At 40.8% G+C, this 18,487-nt stretch overlaps 1 protein-coding gene and 1 long non-coding RNA gene across 2 annotated transcripts; one reads left to right on the top strand and one right to left on the bottom strand.

The window, feature by feature from the left end:
* The first annotated feature begins 720 nt into the window (after positions 1-720).
* GPNMB (glycoprotein nmb) lies at positions 721-18,178 on the top strand. Its single transcript, XM_042888160.1, has 11 exons — positions 721-907; positions 5,213-5,359; positions 6,034-6,177; positions 7,510-7,680; positions 8,757-8,915; positions 9,378-9,686; positions 11,047-11,169; positions 11,849-11,951; positions 12,778-12,983; positions 15,310-15,397; positions 16,171-18,178. The coding sequence occupies exons 1-11, from the start codon at positions 838-840 to the stop codon at positions 16,322-16,324; spliced, it is 1,674 nt and encodes a 557-aa protein (XP_042744094.1). The 5' UTR covers positions 721-837; the 3' UTR covers positions 16,325-18,178.
* On the bottom strand, positions 12,585-18,409 carry LOC122189224. The gene is made up of 3 exons (XR_006181752.1): positions 18,270-18,409; positions 16,191-16,294; positions 12,585-13,042 (listed from the first exon to the last, which is right to left on the bottom strand). It is a non-coding gene; the product is annotated as an uncharacterized LOC122189224 (long non-coding RNA).
* Positions 18,410-18,487: the final 78 nt, after the last annotated feature.

Here is an 18,487-nt window from a genome sequence, read left to right as displayed (position 1 = left end):
AAGCAAGCTGAAGCTGAATGTGAACCAGAAAGTGCAGTGTTTGCCAATGTTGCCCTTCTTCTCTTCAGGCACTGATTACATTTCACTATTAGGTTGGGCAGTAAAATCTATTTTTGCTTCATCCCTATTCATCACACACTACAGTGAAGTACTTGTTAGCGTGTAGATCAACTCGTGACCTAGATATTGACTGTCTATCACAACATAGTCTGTGATCATACCTCTAAGTGTCGTATCACACAACTGTGGTAGTAAGGTACGTGCATGTACCCACTAAGTGAACATTTAAATAATGTTTGCCTTCAGGATCAACTCTGATCAAGAGCCAAGTCCAGGGAAGTGCTAGAATCAGCCAGTTTTCATTTAGTTTATGGTTGCTGCTCAGCGTGTGGGAAGAGAAACATGTTAAAAGTAGAGACCAGTTCATCAAATGCAATGAGCTGTTGCAGTAACACTAGCAAATCAGGCTAGGGTGAGAGTTAATTTGGATTTTTGGAAGTAAATAATCCTAATTTAAAAACAAATTAGGTATAAATATTGATCAGAGTGCAAAACCAATATGAAAATGCCTGCAAGGTAAATGGTGTGGCTCTAAACAGGTCTCACAGAAATCCCAGGGAATGCTGAAAGCAAAGGGAGTGAGTCATAAGCACATGAGCTGAAAGAAGCTGAAGACAAAATCATGCATCTCTGCTTAATTCCATCACATGATGAGTCCTGGGGCCCTTCATTTAATCGGAGGGCCGAGCAGTGGAGAAACTTCATTCTCACTTCTCAGTGGAGGCTGAAGGAGTTACTGCTCCGCCGTGCGCACCGGCCAACGCACAGCCTGGCACCATGTGTGGGGCTCACCGCCACCTCGCGCTCCTGCTCCTGGCCGAAGCGGTCCTGTGTGCTGCTGCCATGCGTGAGTGCCTGCCTCCCTCACCCCTTCCTCCCTCCTGTCCTGCGATGGTGCTGTACAACCTATTTGCTCCCTGATGTGTAGTGATTGCTGAAGCTATACTGAGCTGCAGAAAAATGCCAAGAGCTGTTTGCTGTGCTCCACGGGTAAACAGCTGAGCCTTGGTTCATCTTCTCAAATTTCAAACAATATTTCTTTGGCTCAACTATAGCCAGAAAGGCAGAGGCAGGATGGATTTCTTGTAGTTTGCTTGGCTGGGTGAGGCTGCCAGAGCTCCAGGACACTAGGAGTCCAGGAATTAGACCCTCCAGCTGTGGTGGTCAGGCTTGGTCCTTGGCTTCTTCCCAGACTCCCAGCTTGATTTCCAGTCTTACTGACTCACTGAGCTCAGTGCTGGTAACCCAAAATTGGAACTGGGGATCAAGTTCCAGAGTCTGCAAGAAGGAAACTGAAGGCCTTAGCAACTGAGGTCAGGCTGAGCATATCTCTAGCCTTATACCTGTATTTAATGGGTACTTTCCCAGACTCTGATGGTGTATAGCATCAGAACTTCCTCGGCCAGATGTAAAACCATTGCATTTAACAGGATTTCTCCCTTTCTCAGTTTGTGCACTCTAGTTCTGGTGGTAGCCCATGTATATTTTGAACCAGCAAGAAATGTCACAGCCAAACTGTGCCTAACTTGAAGAAATAAGTGTATTTTTTGTGCTTAGAACCTATCAACTGCTAGGTTCGTTTACTCTCCTTAGCTCCTGGACATTCAGAAACAGTGAAAAAACGCTTCTTCCTCCATGCTGTTCACGATTCGGTTTTAACAGAATCACCTGTCACCCACTCTCTAGGCTATTTGCTTGCTCCTCATCTGGAAACAATTTCATCCTTTTGGCACCTTTCTCTGTATTTTTCACTTCTCTTATGCCCTGCTCATGCTGTAAAGATCAGAGCAGCATGCAGTATTCAAGACATGAACTAGCACGTGGGGAATTACACAGCGCTCCAACAATGTTTTCATCTTTGCTCTTTAACCTTTACCTATTTTTTCAACTATTCCTGAGCACCGTATTCAAAACTGTAAAGATACAAGATCTCATTTTCAAGTGGCAATAGTAGATTAGAAGCTCTTGTGCTGTACAAACAGTTCTGTATCAACCCAGTCAGCCTTGATCACCTGCTCTCCAGCTCCTTTGGCAAAACTTGAATGTATTTGCGAGGAATGCGCTCCTTTACGGCACATCATATTAATTTGCTGTTTCTGACAACTCTGTTCTTCACTGCTGTTTCTACCAGCTTGTCCAATTTGAGCATCACGCCTTTTATAATCCTCTAAATCTTCCCTGGAAATGTTTTAAGAACTGTCAGCACAGTTGCCAACTTTTGTTTCATGACCACTGAAGCAGCTTGGAGCAAGACGTTACACGTTATGGTGAACACTTCATTTATTTCACTCTTGAACAGCTTCCACACCTTTTGAGCCACCTGATCCAGACGGCTTTTTGATTTGATTTGCTCTATCTTTTTTCTTCACTTTGAGAGAGATTCTCCATCGCTGTGAAGAAAATTCTGGCACAGAAGTCTCTTAGGCTCTTCCATTGAGCATGAAAATGTCAGCGAGTATATTTTTATTTTTGTGCCACCACTTTATCTTCCCTAAATGTTGCTTTTGTATCTATACCCTCTATTCGCCCCACCGACTTTCTGGCAGGCTTTCTAATACTTCTGTATTTAAAAAAATTAATTAGTAAGTTTTACATTTTTGTAAGTTGTTTCTCAAGTTCTCTTTTGTCCCACTTTATTATGTTTCCACATGCAACGTTAGAAAGTTTACGTCATTTTCTCTCTTCTTAGCTTGGCCATAACATCAGCCTTCTTACGTTCTGCTTTTTAATTATGCCATCTTTTTATTGCTGTTCTAACGCTGACTTTCTCCCTTTCGTGGCTCACAAACCAGCACAGGAAATGCTGAACTTGTCTTCTCTGTGTTTTTCACCAAAATGAGAACCAGAATGAGAAAGAAGAACGTCCATCAGAGTGTGATCTCTTCTCTTATGATCACCTCACCAAAACTATTACAGTAATCATTTCCTTAGATTGTATTATTACCCCATCTATTTTGAATTAAACTGCTCTAATTTCATGTTACGACCAACATCTGTGCTTGAGTGTTTTTCATTGTTACAGAAGAAATACATTAAAGCTTCCCATTCCTTTAATTCAGCAGTGGAAAATCTTCAGTTCCATGTGTTAGCTGAACTAGTGGTGAAGCATTTTCTCATCTTAATAATGTCTTTGTCTTGTCCTGAAGCTCTTGTGAAATGTTTTATATTTGATTGAAATAAACAAAGCACAACGGGGAAGCACAGAAATGCCTCAGGATCTCGTGATCTAGAAGCAGTGACCACAGCTATTACTAAAGCTGGACAAGAAAAATGACTTCTGAATTCAAAGATGGCTATTCAAAATGAAAAGCATTTATAAAATTAGAACTCTTCCAGCTCATTTTGATGAACTGAATATTTGGGGAAAAAATGACTGAAATGTTTTGATTGGGCAAAATCAAAACATTTTTATTCATCACACAATTTTTAGATAAAGTCAAAGAGAATGGAAAAAAAAGGATAAAATTCATAACCACTTACTTTCAAATAAGATGACATTAATTTCTTGACATAACATGTGATTAAGCACAAAAAGCTTTTGTGAAGTATTTTTATGGTTTTTATAGCTTCTAATCTGCTTTTCTTTTCCTGGGGGACAATATTACCCAACTCTGACAAAGAGTCAACATAATACAGCATGTGATACAAGCCAAGAGGAAATACAGGTCATGATGTTCTGCTCTGCTCACATCAAAATATCTTGAATCTTCAGGGAAGTCTTGATTCAAGATATTTAAGTGAGATTGCAAGGAGTTCCTGTAGGGCAAAAATGTATAGGAGAATATGTCTCATAACATCTGTAGACTGTTCCTTGTACCTTTTAGTCCTTAAGCCTCAGGAGACCAGGGAGAAATCTGCTTGCTTTGAGGTGACCACTGAGATGGGACTGGCCAAGGGATGCCCTCCCAGACCAGCAGCCATCTCACTGGACGATAAAACATCAAGAGAGAAGCAGCTCCTGCCTGTTCTGTGGTGCTGTCCTTCTGGCTCTTCCCTGCAGTAAAATCAGGAGTCACAAGACCAGGCTTAAATTGTCTACACCTGCTCTGCAACTTTTCCAAAACCAGGACAAACTCCAACACGACTGGTTTTGGTACAGCCCACATAGCCATTCCTGCCCTTCTTACAGGTCCCTGCATCTTCCCTGAAATCATCCAGCTCTTTCTTGCACCCGTGTATAAATCTCAAAAGCATCCAGTATCTACAAACTTTAAAATAAAGAAGAAATCCTGACTCCCTTGATGTTAGGACAGAATGGCACACCCAGCAGTTACCTGATTAAGATGACAGAGTTGTTCAAAGCCTCCAGGCTTTCATGGAACTCTGCATATGAGTCTACTTATGAACATATTTTTATGGTATCCTACAGTGTTTGACATGTTCCTACATGTTACTTGAAAATTTATTTTGCTTTGCATTACGTGAGTGCTTTATAGTAGAGAGGGATCCTCGAAGGCCTGGGAAAAGTCTGAGTCCCTCATTTGTAGTAATATGAGAAGAAAGAGGTTATTAACATTATTTAATCTGAGTCATTTGAAAGTAATAGGCATGAAGCTGATGTTTTTGCTGTTACACTGTAAACACATTGAATTTACTATTCAGCTCTTCATTTCCTTTTCTGCAAACACCAGCTTCTGTTACACTTGGTTCCAGCCCTCTCACACAAACTAGCAGCCACTCCACCAAAGAAGCATCAATGGGTCAAAATTCATTTCCAGCACAACTTCCATTAGAGCACAGCTCAGACACGATGTATGTTGCCTGTTCCCTTTAAGGCAGAGGTTTGTCACCGGTCCAGCATAAGGCATGCAGCAGTCAGGCAACCTCTTTATAACTGTCCTAACTGTTGTGTGCTTATGTTCACTCATAAGAACTATGGCTCTGATATGGTCAAAATGTTGTAAAACACTGTTTTCTTTCTCTGGAAAGCCTGCAATAGAGCAAGTGGAAAAATATCAGTCTATCAGAGATGGAATTGCTGATTATAGCTGATTAAAGTGTCTAGGGCTGCAGTGATAAAGTTCTGTAACTTTCTTCTGATGAAGAGGACCAGAATACAGTCATAACAGGAAGGCAGTTCAGCACAGGCATGGTGCTTTTACAGGGTGGGAAGGAGGACACCAGCCCACTGCATGTTTCCTTTTCTATCCAGGGTTTCAAGATGTGTTGAGCAATGGAAGAGCTTCTCCTGTCATGCACAACAAGATACAAGGCTGGTCTAGTGATCAAAACAAATGGAACGAAAAACTTTATCCTTTCTGGGAAGACAACGACCCTCGGTGGAAGGACTGCTGGAAAGGTAATCATACACACACACAGTTCAAAGACACAGAGAAAATTGGCCAGAAAATCCTCCTCACTGGAGCTGCAGCACTTTTTCACAGGTGCAATGTTCTCAGCTGCTGCAAACACTGCAAAGTAGGGATGATCTGCTCTGATACCATTAGCAGCATGTTGTCTGAAGAACAGAATAATCAGCTGTTCCAGTTACTGCTTTCCCATACCTCACAGCCTCAGACGTGAATACTTAGCATGACATAGTGATGGCCAGGGATGGGATAATGCTTTGTTTGAAACATGCCCTACAGGACGTGGAGCTTCAATTTCTACCTCAGTATGGTGCTGCAGGCTTCAATTTAACAACTTCTGTGAAAAGCCTGTTCACTGTCTCCTGGGCTGAGCCAAGTTCTAAATACAGGGGAGAAATACAAATGTTCTCCTTTGGGATATATCAACCTCATAGCTAAAAAATCTCTTGTAGCTCTAGAAGGGAAATGAATGACAGATCAGTATGTTGGGGGTATCCCTATTGTTCTAAACTAGGGCTTTGATGAGAACTCAAGTGATTTAGGAGTACAAATCCCCTTGGATATAAAGGAGCAACCAAGCAAGTGCTTACAATGTAAATAGTGCATGGTTGAAGGTAGCTGCTGCACTGATAAACACAGTGAAGACCAGTTTGGGTTTTTGCAGGAGGAAAGGTGACAACAAAACTGGTGACTGACAGCCCAGCACTGGTGGGATCCAATGTGACTTTTGTTGTGACCCTGCAGTTTCCCAAGTGCCAGAAAGAAGATCAGGATGGCAACATTATATACCAGAGAAACTGCACCCCGGGTAAGTAGTGGCAATCTCCATGCTGGTGTGAAAGTGCAAATGGTTGAAACCATTAGAAATACACCCCATGAACAGTGGTCATATTGCTCTTAACTGGTAACTACACCAGAGTCTAACCTGTCATACTATTTTCTTTCTTCACATTGCTGCAATGCTTTTAACATTCTGCATCTCCTACAAATAATGGTCGGTTAATTTAAGGAGATTCGTCTTCACTATAAAACTGGCTTCCCAAATATTTCAATTGGCTTTAATTTGGCTACATAACAAAACTGCTGCTGCTTTTCAGCTCAGTCACAATGTTGCAGTCCCTGGCTGAGTGCAGGTTCAATTGATCACTCAGTCACACTGCTTCCCTCAAAATTTATAAAGCTGCTGGTTTATAAAATTGACTTTTTTTTCAGTTTGGGATTGTAGAACTCACTAACAAACTAACTCTCAAGAAAGAATAAATCTCACATTCCCACACTTTAAGTATTAAAAAAAAAAAAAAAAAAAAAGAAGAAAAACAAATAATTTAAAATCAAGCAATCACTTCATAGGATAACCATCTTTGTATCTTATTCACATGTTTCATGGGGGAAAAATATGCAACAACTTCAATGTTTGAAGCTGCCAGATCTGGAGTGAAAGAGGCTGCTGTACATTTCTTCCTGTGAACTCATAAATCTTCAGCACATTTTTTAATGATGAAAGTAATTTTCATTTCAAGGCATAAAAACTTTTTTTTGTTTTCTTCAGCCTAGATTCTACTTTTTCACTGTCTAATATTTTGTTAGCTGCTGATATCCATTCTCTACTTAATGCTCATTGTGCTGGTTGGGAAAGGAACCTATATTTTATTATTCAAAAAGGAACCGAAATTCAGGTCTAAGTTATTTAAAGAGAACTTTTCTGACAAAACTAAAAGTCATTTCTTCACAGTGTTTCCATGGCTGAAGTTTCTACTTAAAATTTTAAATTCTGCTTGCCAAATGTTGGGGAAACTTCACTGGCTCCAGCAAAACACTACAATGCCATGTAGTTGTGAGCAAATTTTGGAGAAGTAACTTTAAATCATGTCTGGCTCATGACACAGTAGATTTTTTAAGCCTTGAAATAAAAAACTGTAAGCCAGAAAAATTTGGTGCTTGTATTAAAAACAAGCAAACAACAGAAAAACCCACATATATGGAAAAACTGAATGTCAGCCGAAAAATAACCCAATGTACCCTGTTGTTTAAGGCCTTGTCATAACAAGACTTTGTCATAACCTGGGGTGTCTGCCTCCTGTTTCCTCACTTGCTGTGAAATTCTCACTTGACCAGGAATGTGTCCTGTTTCTACACTTAGATTCTCCAGCCCAGGATCAGTATGTCTACAACTGGACTGAATGGATTAACAACTGCAGCTGGGAAAACTGCACAAGCAACCACAGCCATAATATATTCCCAGATGGAAGACCCTTCCCTCATTATCCTGGCTGGAGGAGAAGGAACTTTGTCTATCTGTTCCATACATTTGGTTAGTGCTGTAATGTACTCAGTTTGGTTGATGCTGCAAAGCTTATATTCACTCATTTTTTCTAGTATCTTTCATTAAAAGTCCTTGAAAAGGATTCCACACTTCTTGAATGGGGACCCCGAATTCGTTGCCCATTTTTTCAAAGAGGCCACCAGGTGTTCTATTAATCTGCCAGATTTGGAAATTGTGTATTACCAGGAGATCTTTTTTAAGTCTGCATTCACAGAACTACCACTGAAGAAAATTAATTTCCTTTCAGTGGTACTCAATACAATTTTCCAGGAAAACACAGGGTCTGAGGTCAGTCAGATGACCTGCTGGCCAGTCGCTGCCTCTTCAGATTCTCAGATTTTATAGAGAGCACAAAGCTGCGTATGTTCACATCAGTTTAATGGCACAGCAATTCTTAACTCTGGGGAGAAGGCAAAAACTGTCATTGACCATGTAGTACTGTTCTATTCACAGATGCTGATTTTCAGTATTTCCAGCTGTGAGTATGTAATGCTCGGGCTATTTCTGGCACAGGCTACATACTAAATCTTAGAATCCTAATTTAGCTTGAGAAAATCAGTATTGTCATCAACATTAGCATGAATAATAATAATATTGTCCCTAATTTTACATAAAGGTGATATTATTTACCTACCTCAATCAGCTGGAAGACAAATAAACAAACGTATATGAAGGGCTATGGGGTATGAAGCATTATATCTTCTTGCTACATTGAAGGTAAACTTAAAATGCCTAAAAGGTAACGCCATCCACTACATAATCCTAATTACTCAACATAATGTAATTTCTTTGCAAAGAAGTAAGTGCCTTGGCAAATGCAGTCTTCCTTAAATCAGTGAAATGTGGGACACCTTTCTGACACCTTTGGGAAAAAAAAAATAAAAATGGGAGTAAATGCATTGTAAAAGTGCTCCCCAAACACCTGCCAGACAACTGAAGGACAAGTCTGAACTGCACAGTTTGATTAGGCAACCCAAGAGTCACAAAGATACAGGTTCTGTAAAAATAATTTCTTGTAGCTAGACCCAAAGGAAAATATATGACAAGTTCATGTTCTGTTTCAGGTCAGTACTATCAAACAATTGGACGATCTTCAGTAATTTTTTCAGTCAACACTGCAAATATCACTCTTGGCAAACACACCATGGCAGTATCCATTTACAGGAGAGGGCACTCAACATACGTTCCCATTGCAAGAGCAAGTACCACTTACGTTGTAACAGGTGAGTGTGCTGAAATACACTGCAACAAAATACTGGGAGCATTTGTTGTTTCGCTGTTAAAAGAAAGAATTCACCACAAACATAATCTGGCACGCAAAGAATGCATAGCCTGAGAAAGGTTTTTAATACAAATGTGATATCTCTAGCAAATTCCCTAAAATAATGTAATTAATCTCTGTAACTATCTCAGTTGTGACATCTCTACTTGATGTGATTTACTGGAGGAAATGCAATTTTCCACTGATGCCTGTGATTCCTTATTTGTCCCCATACCTCTCTGGATAACTGTTTGCCACTGACTTGGAAGATCAGTAAATCAAATTAAACTAGAAACCCACGTTAGAGATACTAATGTCTCACATTCTGACTCTTGTTCAGGAGCTTTGGAGCTGTTTGTTGTTTGGAGGCAGATACGTGCACTTTACTCACTTTCTTTCTTTCTTTCTTTCTTTTTTCTGGCAGACAAAATTCCACTGTCTGTGAGCTTGTCCCAAAAACATGACCGTAACATCTCAGACTCCATTTTTATCAAAGACTCACCAATCACATTTGATGTGAAAATCCATGATCCCAGCTACTACCTTAATAATTCCGCCATCTCCTACAAGTGGAATTTTGGAGATGGAAGTGGCTTATTTGTAGAAAGCAGTGCCACCACATCTCACACCTTTGCTCTGCAAGGAAACTTCACTCTCAATTTAACTGTTCAAGCTATTATACCCGTGCCTTGCAAGCCAGTAACACCCACTCCATCATTGCCCACCCCAGCAGGTAAGAGTTTATCTATCAGCAGTGAGGATCTATACTAAATCTCTAAATCATTAAGTACATGTATTCAGAACTTTTGGTTTACCAAAAAAGTTCTGTGAAGTCTGCAAGCTTCACAAACTGGCTTAGAGACAGAATCAATACACACACAGACATCATATACACATATTCAAAAAACTAATTTCCATTTCTCACCACAATGACTTAAAGGGGTCTTCACATAGACCCAAGCATATATACATCTGTTTTCATATCCTCCACTACACCAGATCGAGTGGTTGTGGTCTTGCCCACTCAAGAGGCATCTTTTGAGGTAAGATGTAAATTTTAAGTGAGGAAGAAGTATTTCAGAGCCAGTTCCTTTCTGGTTTGCATTAATCTCCACCCAAAATTAAATGAGATTGGATTGAACTAGAAAAACATTTACACATATTTCAAAATATGGGATTTCCACATTGCATTAAGCCAAGAAGGGCTTTTTCATTTTAAATTTATGCACAACTGTATTTCAGAATAATCTTCATGACGGTCAGCATTTTTTTAACATATCAAAGGATTTTAAAGTTTGCAAAAGGCCTGCAGTTTCAGCCTGGGTAACTATATAACACTACCAGTGTCAAATTGTAAATCTGGCTATATTTTTCAAATTTCACATTTTTATGTGGTTTTAATGAAATATGAAGTGAGAATTAAAAAGCAAAGAAAAGAGAATTTTCACTACTTCCTTATTAGCTCTAATATAGAACAATAGAAAAATACTTGCTTTCTAAGAGAGCTTTTGTTGGCATTTGGAATATAATTGATGTGGGAATTTTAAAGCTCAATTATACCCAATCTTGCAGTCTCACTTTTATTTCACACAGACAGAGGACTGGCAGAGTTTACTCAGGCCACTGTAGGGTTCTACAGAGCAGCTTCCCACATGTGTTTTCTTTCAGAGTGATCCCACAAAGATAAATGTATTACTGCATAGCTGCAAAGCAAAACAACCAGTGATCCTTGAGGTCCCTTCCAACCCGGGTGATTCTGTGATTCTGTGGATATTAGGGGGAAGTTCTTTACTAGGAGAGTGGTTAGGCCCTGGAACGGGCTGCCCAGGGAGGTTGTGGATGCCCCGTCCTTGGACGTGTTTAAGGCCAGGTTGGACGGGGTCCTGGGCAACCTGATCTGAATGTCTATGTTTGGTGGCCCTGCTAGGCAGGGGGGTTGGAACTACATGATCCTTGAGGTCCCTTCCAACCCGGGTGATTCTGTGATTCTGTGACATATGTAATTAATACTATCGAGAGAGATAGTCATGCTCAGAATACTTCTACACTCATTCTAAAGATGTGTATCTATGTTTCTTTCCTCAAACCAACAGTAACGACCGAAGCATTTTCTAATTCAGACCCTTCTGTCCCCAATGAGACAACAGAAGACAATCCTGATGGAGGCTGCCACATTTACAGATATGGATACTACACAGCTGGTATCACCATTGTAGGTAATGATGTGAGCCAATACCTGGAGCAGAATGAGGCTAATGTACTACACATATGGCAAAGATAATGTTTGTTTAGTCATAGTTTTATCAGATATGTGAGTCCCACAGTCAAGATCCTTCTCTTGGACACAGCTGGCATTTTCAAAGATTAATGCACACATAGTTAACCAGCCTACTTTGGTTTCTTTAGATGCTGACAGGTCAGCCTGTAGTGAAGTTTATGGTACTTTGGTTTCAGACAAGTCTTGATCTTCTTTTGTCTGGACACCTGCTGATGGTTGTCCCCATGCTACACATGGGTTTCCAGGCACTTGGGCTGGGAGAAAGCTGGTGGGGATACAAGCTCTATAATTCTTTTCTGTTCTGAAACCCACCGGCCACCGGGATCACATAAGGTTGTGCTAACCTTGGCATGTACAGAAGTGTGGCTACTGGGAGGTGGAAGTGATTCTGTGAAAGAAATAACTAACTATACAAGAAAAATAAAGCGAAGCAGAAAGCCATGATCTCATAGGGAAAGTACTGGAATATTTCTCAGCTTTCAAACCCTTCAAAAGGAGCACAAAGGGAGGAAAGTTATGGCAAACAAGACCTGACCTGAGCATCAGCCAAACACTTGAGGTTCTGTACACACAAGCTTGTCATGTGTCCTACTGTTGACATCTGTTTCCTCTCCCAGAGGGAATCCTTGAGGTAAATATTATTCGGATGACAAGCATCCAGTTGACAGAAAGTGAAGCTGAAAATCCACTGGTTGACTTTGTTGTTACCTGCCAAGGGAGGTAAGTATGTAAATGAAATTGTCAATCATCTTCCCTCTTTAAAAATAATTAGGTGCTGGAACACTGTCTGCGCTTACACGCAGCAGAATGAACAAAAGTTGGGAACACCACAGTGTTTCTATTTCTTGACTGGAACTAAAGATAATGAAAGTCTCATTTGTAAATTATGTCAATAGAAGCTACTGCCAGGCTCATAGGATACAGAACAAATGGCAGGCTGAACTAAAAGTAAGAGAACTAGATACTGTGGAGAAGCAATTCTACATTTTCCTGGCAAAGACAGGATTTTAGCACTCAATGTGAAATTGGAAGCAGCCTACTGAAGTTGGAAGGAAAAAGTCTCTTTTCAGTCTCTTTTTTGACATTTAGAGTAAATGGGTGTGTCTAAGCAGTTTCTTAGAGAGAAAATGTTGCACTAATTTTCCTAGCTCCTGGAAGGGGATCAGTTGAGAGGCATGAGAACTACAAAAATTGTCTTGGCAACACAACTGGAAAACAATTTACCTTTCTTAAGTTAGTGTTCAGATTTTTCAGCACACGACATTACGCATAAGAATCCGTATTCTTTTCATAATTATGTGTATTAAAGGCAACAAACTTCATAAGTCGATCTGTGGCAGGTTTTTCCTGTGATCACCACAAAACATTATATGCATAAAATACAGATAATACATATAGATAATATATAGATGCCATCTTCATAATCACGACGGTATCACTGATAAGCAAACAAACATCAGTATAAATCTGGGGCAGCAGTGCAAGGTGTCCATAAGTGGGGCTAACAGGATTCCACAACGCAACATATTCTCTCTTCCCACCCCAGTCTCCCTACAGATGTCTGTACAGCAGTTTCTGACCCCACGTGCCAGGTGTCTCAGGGCATGGTATGTGACCCCATCGTCGTCACTGAAGAATGCTTACTCACCATTAGGAGAGCTTTTGATGAACCTGGAACGTACTGTATAAACATCACCTTGGGTGATGACACGAGTCAAGCCCTTGCCAGTGCACTTATTTCTGTAAATGGAGGTGAGTCCGTGCAGAGCAGAGTGGTCTGTGAGCAGTTTCTCCCTGTGGTCATTTATCTGCTGAGAAGGGAACACAAGAGAAACATGGGAGTTTTAGCGTGCCTGGAGGCCTCAGCCATCTTGTGTGAAAGGTCATACAGCGATAAAAGACATTTGCTTCCCTATGAAAATTTTACATGTTAGAACTTGGTTTGATTTATGCGTACAACCTACAGAGTACAGCAATCATACAAACCCATCAGTAACACAAAACATGAAATGTTCTTTAGCTGTAGGTTATTTTTGCTACTCTGTTGGGCAGAAAAGTAGGTAAGGGACGTGTCATTCATCCTACTGCATACATGGATACATAGAAGACAGTAAGGAAGGATTTGGCTCATTTGAAAGAGAACCAAAGCCTACAGCTGGGCAGGCTGCCCTGTGCCCTCTTTGTAGCTCATTGATCTTAACTGAGTTTCTATTTCTACACAAGATGAACCAGGCTCTGGAAAGGCCTGAGTCATTCACTGATGACAAAGCGTGCCCTAGGTGACTGTTTTCAGAATAGGTTTACCTTGGTCAGATGAGTATCACTGTATCTCACAGTTATTCAAGCAGTCTTTGACAGAAACAGGTATTAACTTGGCCTCACTAAGGACCCTAAACAATAAAGCTGTCTCTCTGCTCCCAACCCATTCCCCTCCTGACCTCTCACTGAACATCCTAGTGACTCTTCTGATTTATTTAATTGGCATCAGCCAAGAAACTGACCCTTTGAAGTCACTTGCCACAGTATTTTGGCTGCTCTTATTCTATCTAGCTGTAAAATTAGCTGTGCCTAAATCACTTATGGTGACTAAGACACAATGTCTGACCTAATTGTATTTCAGCTCCAAAAGACAGGAAAAAAAAATGAAGTAGGATTTTACAAAAGTGTATTCACAGCAGCTAAATTTAGCCTAACAAGACTGTGTCCCCAGGTTTCCTCCTGAAGGAAAAGCTAATTTGTAGTCTGGGGCTTTACGCTATAATCATTTCGGAAATAGGATCTAAGAGAGGCTGCTGCTACGAATCACCTTCTGGAGGAGCTCACCTAAAATGTGCAAACATTTCCCACGTGCCATGATTTTGCACAAATTTCAAGGGAAAATCCCATTTGGTACCCGAGGACACGTAAACATTTGACCTTTGAAGTTTGGCAGGACTGTATCTGGGTTTGCAGGCAAGCAGCTTTTAACCTGCTCAAACTGCTGTTGAATGAATTGCAGCCCTATGATTTAGACCTGTCCCATCAGTTTGCTTTGCAAGCTAGTCCAGGGACCTGCCTTATTAATAAAACAGTGCAAGTCCCTACACTCTCAGAAAAATTATCATGTGAACAAACAGTAAAGTCAAGCCTCCACAGGTATTTTATCAACAAACTGAAAAATGCATGAGGCACATATACCAAGTAAATGATTTAATGTCATGATTTTTCACAGATATCAATTATAAATCAACACACTGGAAAGTAAGTCAACATGCACCTCTAGGTTACTTCACTGTATAAAAACTGTGGTAAATACGAGGAGTAATAATGTGTCTCAGTATTCTCAGTGAATGGGTTGAAGTCCTTCCAATGGGCTGGAAAATTAAGATATGTAACACATTTAAAAAAATTGTAACAATGCACCTTCTTCTATCACATACAATGGAATTTGGAATAGAGTGAAATTGTAGTGACAAGCCAGAAGATAGAGCTCAATGACGATCAGAGCTCAGAATTAATTTCCCAGGATAAGAATGTTAAACAGCAGAGCTCTCACCTCTTCAATAAAGCAAACAAGCCTGGGTCCATTAGGCTCTCAGCCAAGCTTTGCCATCTTAATATGTGGAGCTGAAACAAACAGCATTTAAGAAAGTCTATTTTTATTCTCTTTTCCTTACCTTGTGGCTATTAGTTGATAGGCTAAAGTTGATTCCTACATTATAGCTTATAAAGAAACAACATTTCATACTTCAGTGTAAATGGTCCCCTAACTTTGCAGTCGGCGGGGAGCCAATCAGCTCCACCTCATGGGATGCCACCACGGGTCCCTCAGTGGCTGGAGGAGCCACAGCGTGTCTCTGGAGCAATCCACATGTGAAACCAGCAGAGCCAGCCCACTGTGTGCTGGCACTCAGAAGTAAGCCTATGAGGCTATGAAAGCACCATCTCTTGCCTAAGTCTCTGACTTCCAACGCTTAGCTTGCATTCCAGTGTAATACAGCCATTAAAACAGTCAGATAAAAATTATATTTTCTTGAGAAAACCGATTTAACTGTTAAAACAAGGCTAATTTTTAATCTAACTGCTTTCTGAACTCTAGGATCATCCTCAGGGACAACAAAAGGTGTCTTCATCTTCCTTGGTTTGTTGGCAGTGTTTGGCGCCATTGGGGCTTTCGTCCTTTACAAGTAAGTTGCTAAGACTAAAAACAGTTCAAGGAACTGACAAAAATATTAGCTAAACTAGCACAACCCACAACTTAAATTTGTGCTAGCTGTATTTTTGTTTCTTTTTCATTGTTATTCACAAGTGTTCTAGCAAACACTCAAGAATATGAGATTACTGACTTAACCCATAAAGCCATCAGAAAATTTGTGAATATTTGAATTTAATAGACAATTACATTTGGTGTTCATGTGCATAAACAGTAATAAGAGGCCTGGGAACAGCATGTAAGGAAACTCAAACTGCATAATGTGATTTAGTATTCGGTAGAACTTAACAAATAGAAATTTTATGTAGCTTTAAAACTCTTAACAGTAGTGATCAAGAATTAATCATCAAAATATATCAAATAACTGACAGATTCTCTGGGAAAAGGGTACTGGGCATGCAGAAAGTGGTTAAAAGAAACATATTTGTGCATTATTACCTCCGATGTTTCTGAAACTTCAAGACTGCACTGAGACTCCCGAGTTAAGAGTATGCTCAGCCTTTGCGGGCAGTGGTGAGGAAGAAACACAGAGCAACAATACTCCTCTAAGCAACAGAGCCTTCTCATTAACCAGGCCTTAGTCACAACTAATTAACTACAGCAGTCAATCATTATTGTTTTAATAGAAGGGGGAAGGAATTATGTTATGAACATATGATCAATTCTCCTCTGCACTGGGCCACGTGCTAAATGTGGACCTTTGTGTTCAAATGTCATTCTGCAACTAACTGCACATGTTCTTTGCAGGAGATACAAACAATACAAACCTATTGAGAGAAGCGCAGGACAAGCAGAGAACCAGGAGGGACTGAGTGCTTATGTCAGCAGCTTCAAAGCCTTTTTCTTCCCTAAGAGTACCGAGAGGAATCCTCTGTTGAAAAGCAAACCAGGCATTGTTTAAACCTTTAGCTTAACATTGACTTAGATTATGTATAAGACTGTATCATGATTTTTTGTTGTTGTTATAAAAAGAAATGGGTAAGATAAAAACACATCTAGATTGATTGGTAGCTCTGGGGGGCTTGGTGCAATTAGAAATACCAAAATAGTCATTCTTAGAAAACAAAGGTAGTTTTGTGCACTTGCTGTTCTTGCTTGTGATCTAGGATATGCTTTTCTAAATAACTAACCCTCATGCCTAGCATTTTCTCACTTTTGGGTTAACTAGATATAAAATTAATCAGATCTAAAACCTGCAGGGGAAAAAATACTATGTAAACAAGCGAAAACCAAAAATGCATAAATACTTAGTCTTCAATAGACAGTCCAGTATAGCTGCTTATCACCTTAAAGAAGATTCAGGTCAGAAACAGGAGGCAGACACTGGCTACAACTGTGGAAAGAAACTGCCATGCTATACTCCCAGGCACTGGCACCTAGCTGCTCATGTTGGTTCACTGTTGGTCCTAGCACAGGCTTGCCCTGTACCTACCAGCTCCTCACCAAGCAAATCCCAGCCTCTGGGAACCTCCACAGGCACTGCTGCTCACATGCAGTTTGGCAGCCATCCTGCTTTGCATGGCAATGGCATTCAGAAGTGTGCAGGCAGACAAGGCTGGACAAAGCAGCTCGCTGCTGTGGACATAGCTACTAGTGCACAAGACTCACTATACCCTGGACCACAGACACCCAAGCAACGATAACAAGGCCCACCTGCTTGGTTTTTCCTGTCGAAACTTGTTTTTAAAGAAATTCTAATTTCTCCATTCTCTCTCTTCGACCACTTTCCCAAGTGAAAACCCCAATCTACATAAGGCACCATGCTTCAGTTATTGCTTTTGCGTCACTCAGCTTGTGCTGGGCATGTAACTCTACACAGATCATTTCTGAACACTGAATTCTTTGAAGATCTATATTTCAATACATTTAGCTTATTTAATGTATCTTACAATTAGCCTGACGCATATTGTTCTCCATTCCTGAGGCAATGAAGAAGCACAGATGTATTTTCCTGACATCTTGGCAGGCCTGCTCACCATTTGCAATCTGAACACAGCCTTCACTATCACGTCCACACTGTGCACAGACATCACTTGAGGATATATGGATTATGACACACCTGTGAGGTTAGGTCTAAAGCTATAAAAATTCAGTAGCCTTTTATTTTGCTTCCATTTGCAGGAGATTCCATTTGCATTCCATTCCATTTTATATTTGTTTCCATTCTCCAATGAATTGTACTTCTTTTGTAGCCATTTCAGATATATGATTAGAAGTACCAGGTCTGGTTTTGTTATGTCTTCCTTATGGATAGCAAACACCCATCTAACCATAACTGGGCAAACAATTCCCTGACTTAAACAGAAACTACTTTTCCTGTGAAATGTGCTGTCTGAACATTACAAGGCCTGTCATCGCCTGAAGCTGACTTGCTGCCCTGGCTTGGGGCAGGACAGGGCTTCCACCAACACTTCACCATGATGACCTGCTATGAGGCAGGGAGAGATGAGCTCTGTCACAGGGTCAGGAGTAACGCGGGCTGCCAGTGACCCAAGCTACATGCAGAAAGCACCTTGTTTGGAGAACATTTTAGGCGCTGCCTGTCTTCTCAGGCTTTTGCACCGAAATGAGCTTTCAGGCACACTTCAGTAACTTTTTTAAAATCTTTTACCCAAGAGTACGACACGGCGTGCACTCTTTTTTACATATCATGTCACTTTAATCATCTGATTTTGCCTTTTCAACTGCAACTTCCATTTTGTACACCTTTCGTCTTATACAATGGAATCTAGCTGCTGTATTGACAAATAAACCATCCAACCATTGTCAAGTGCACTCTCCGTTTGTCTTGCAATGAGTCAAACAGGCAGCTTGGCGAGCTGAGTACTGACCAAATCAGTGCCTACCTGCAGAAAACACAGGTGGACCTGCCTTAGCCTTGGTGCCTTTGTGCAAGCCAGATGCTCAGCTCAAGCCGGCCCTCACAGCGGGGCACGCAGCCCGCACGAAGCAGCACCGAGCCGTCCGGCCGCCATTACAGCACGGCCTCCACACCCCACCTCACCAACAAGGGCCCCCACGCACGCGCCGTCTCGCGCCCTACTGTGCAAGCAGACCGACGGCG

The sequence above is a fragment of the Lagopus leucura genome, unplaced genomic scaffold, assembly GCF_019238085.1.
Source record: "Lagopus leucura isolate 7727_CA_CO unplaced genomic scaffold, USGS_WTPT01 Super-Scaffold_100157, whole genome shotgun sequence".
In the NCBI taxonomy this organism is placed as follows: Eukaryota; Metazoa; Chordata; class Aves; order Galliformes; family Phasianidae; genus Lagopus; species Lagopus leucura.
Note: the sequence above shows the minus strand (reverse complement) of the source record. Positions and strands in the feature narration are given on the sequence as shown.

Bases quoted from the DNA above. Each gene is read 5' to 3' on its own strand.
- GPNMB (XM_042888160.1), top strand. From the start codon at position 838: ATGTGTGGGGCTCACCGCCACCTCGCGCTCCTGCTCCTGGCCGAAGCG. The intron at 6,178-7,509 runs GTAAGTAGTGGC...TTCTACACTTAG, and splicing joins CCAGAGAAACTGCACCCCGG to ATTCTCCAGCCCAGGATCAG. The intron at 8,916-9,377 runs GTGAGTGTGCTG...TTTTTCTGGCAG, and splicing joins TACCACTTACGTTGTAACAG to ACAAAATTCCACTGTCTGTG.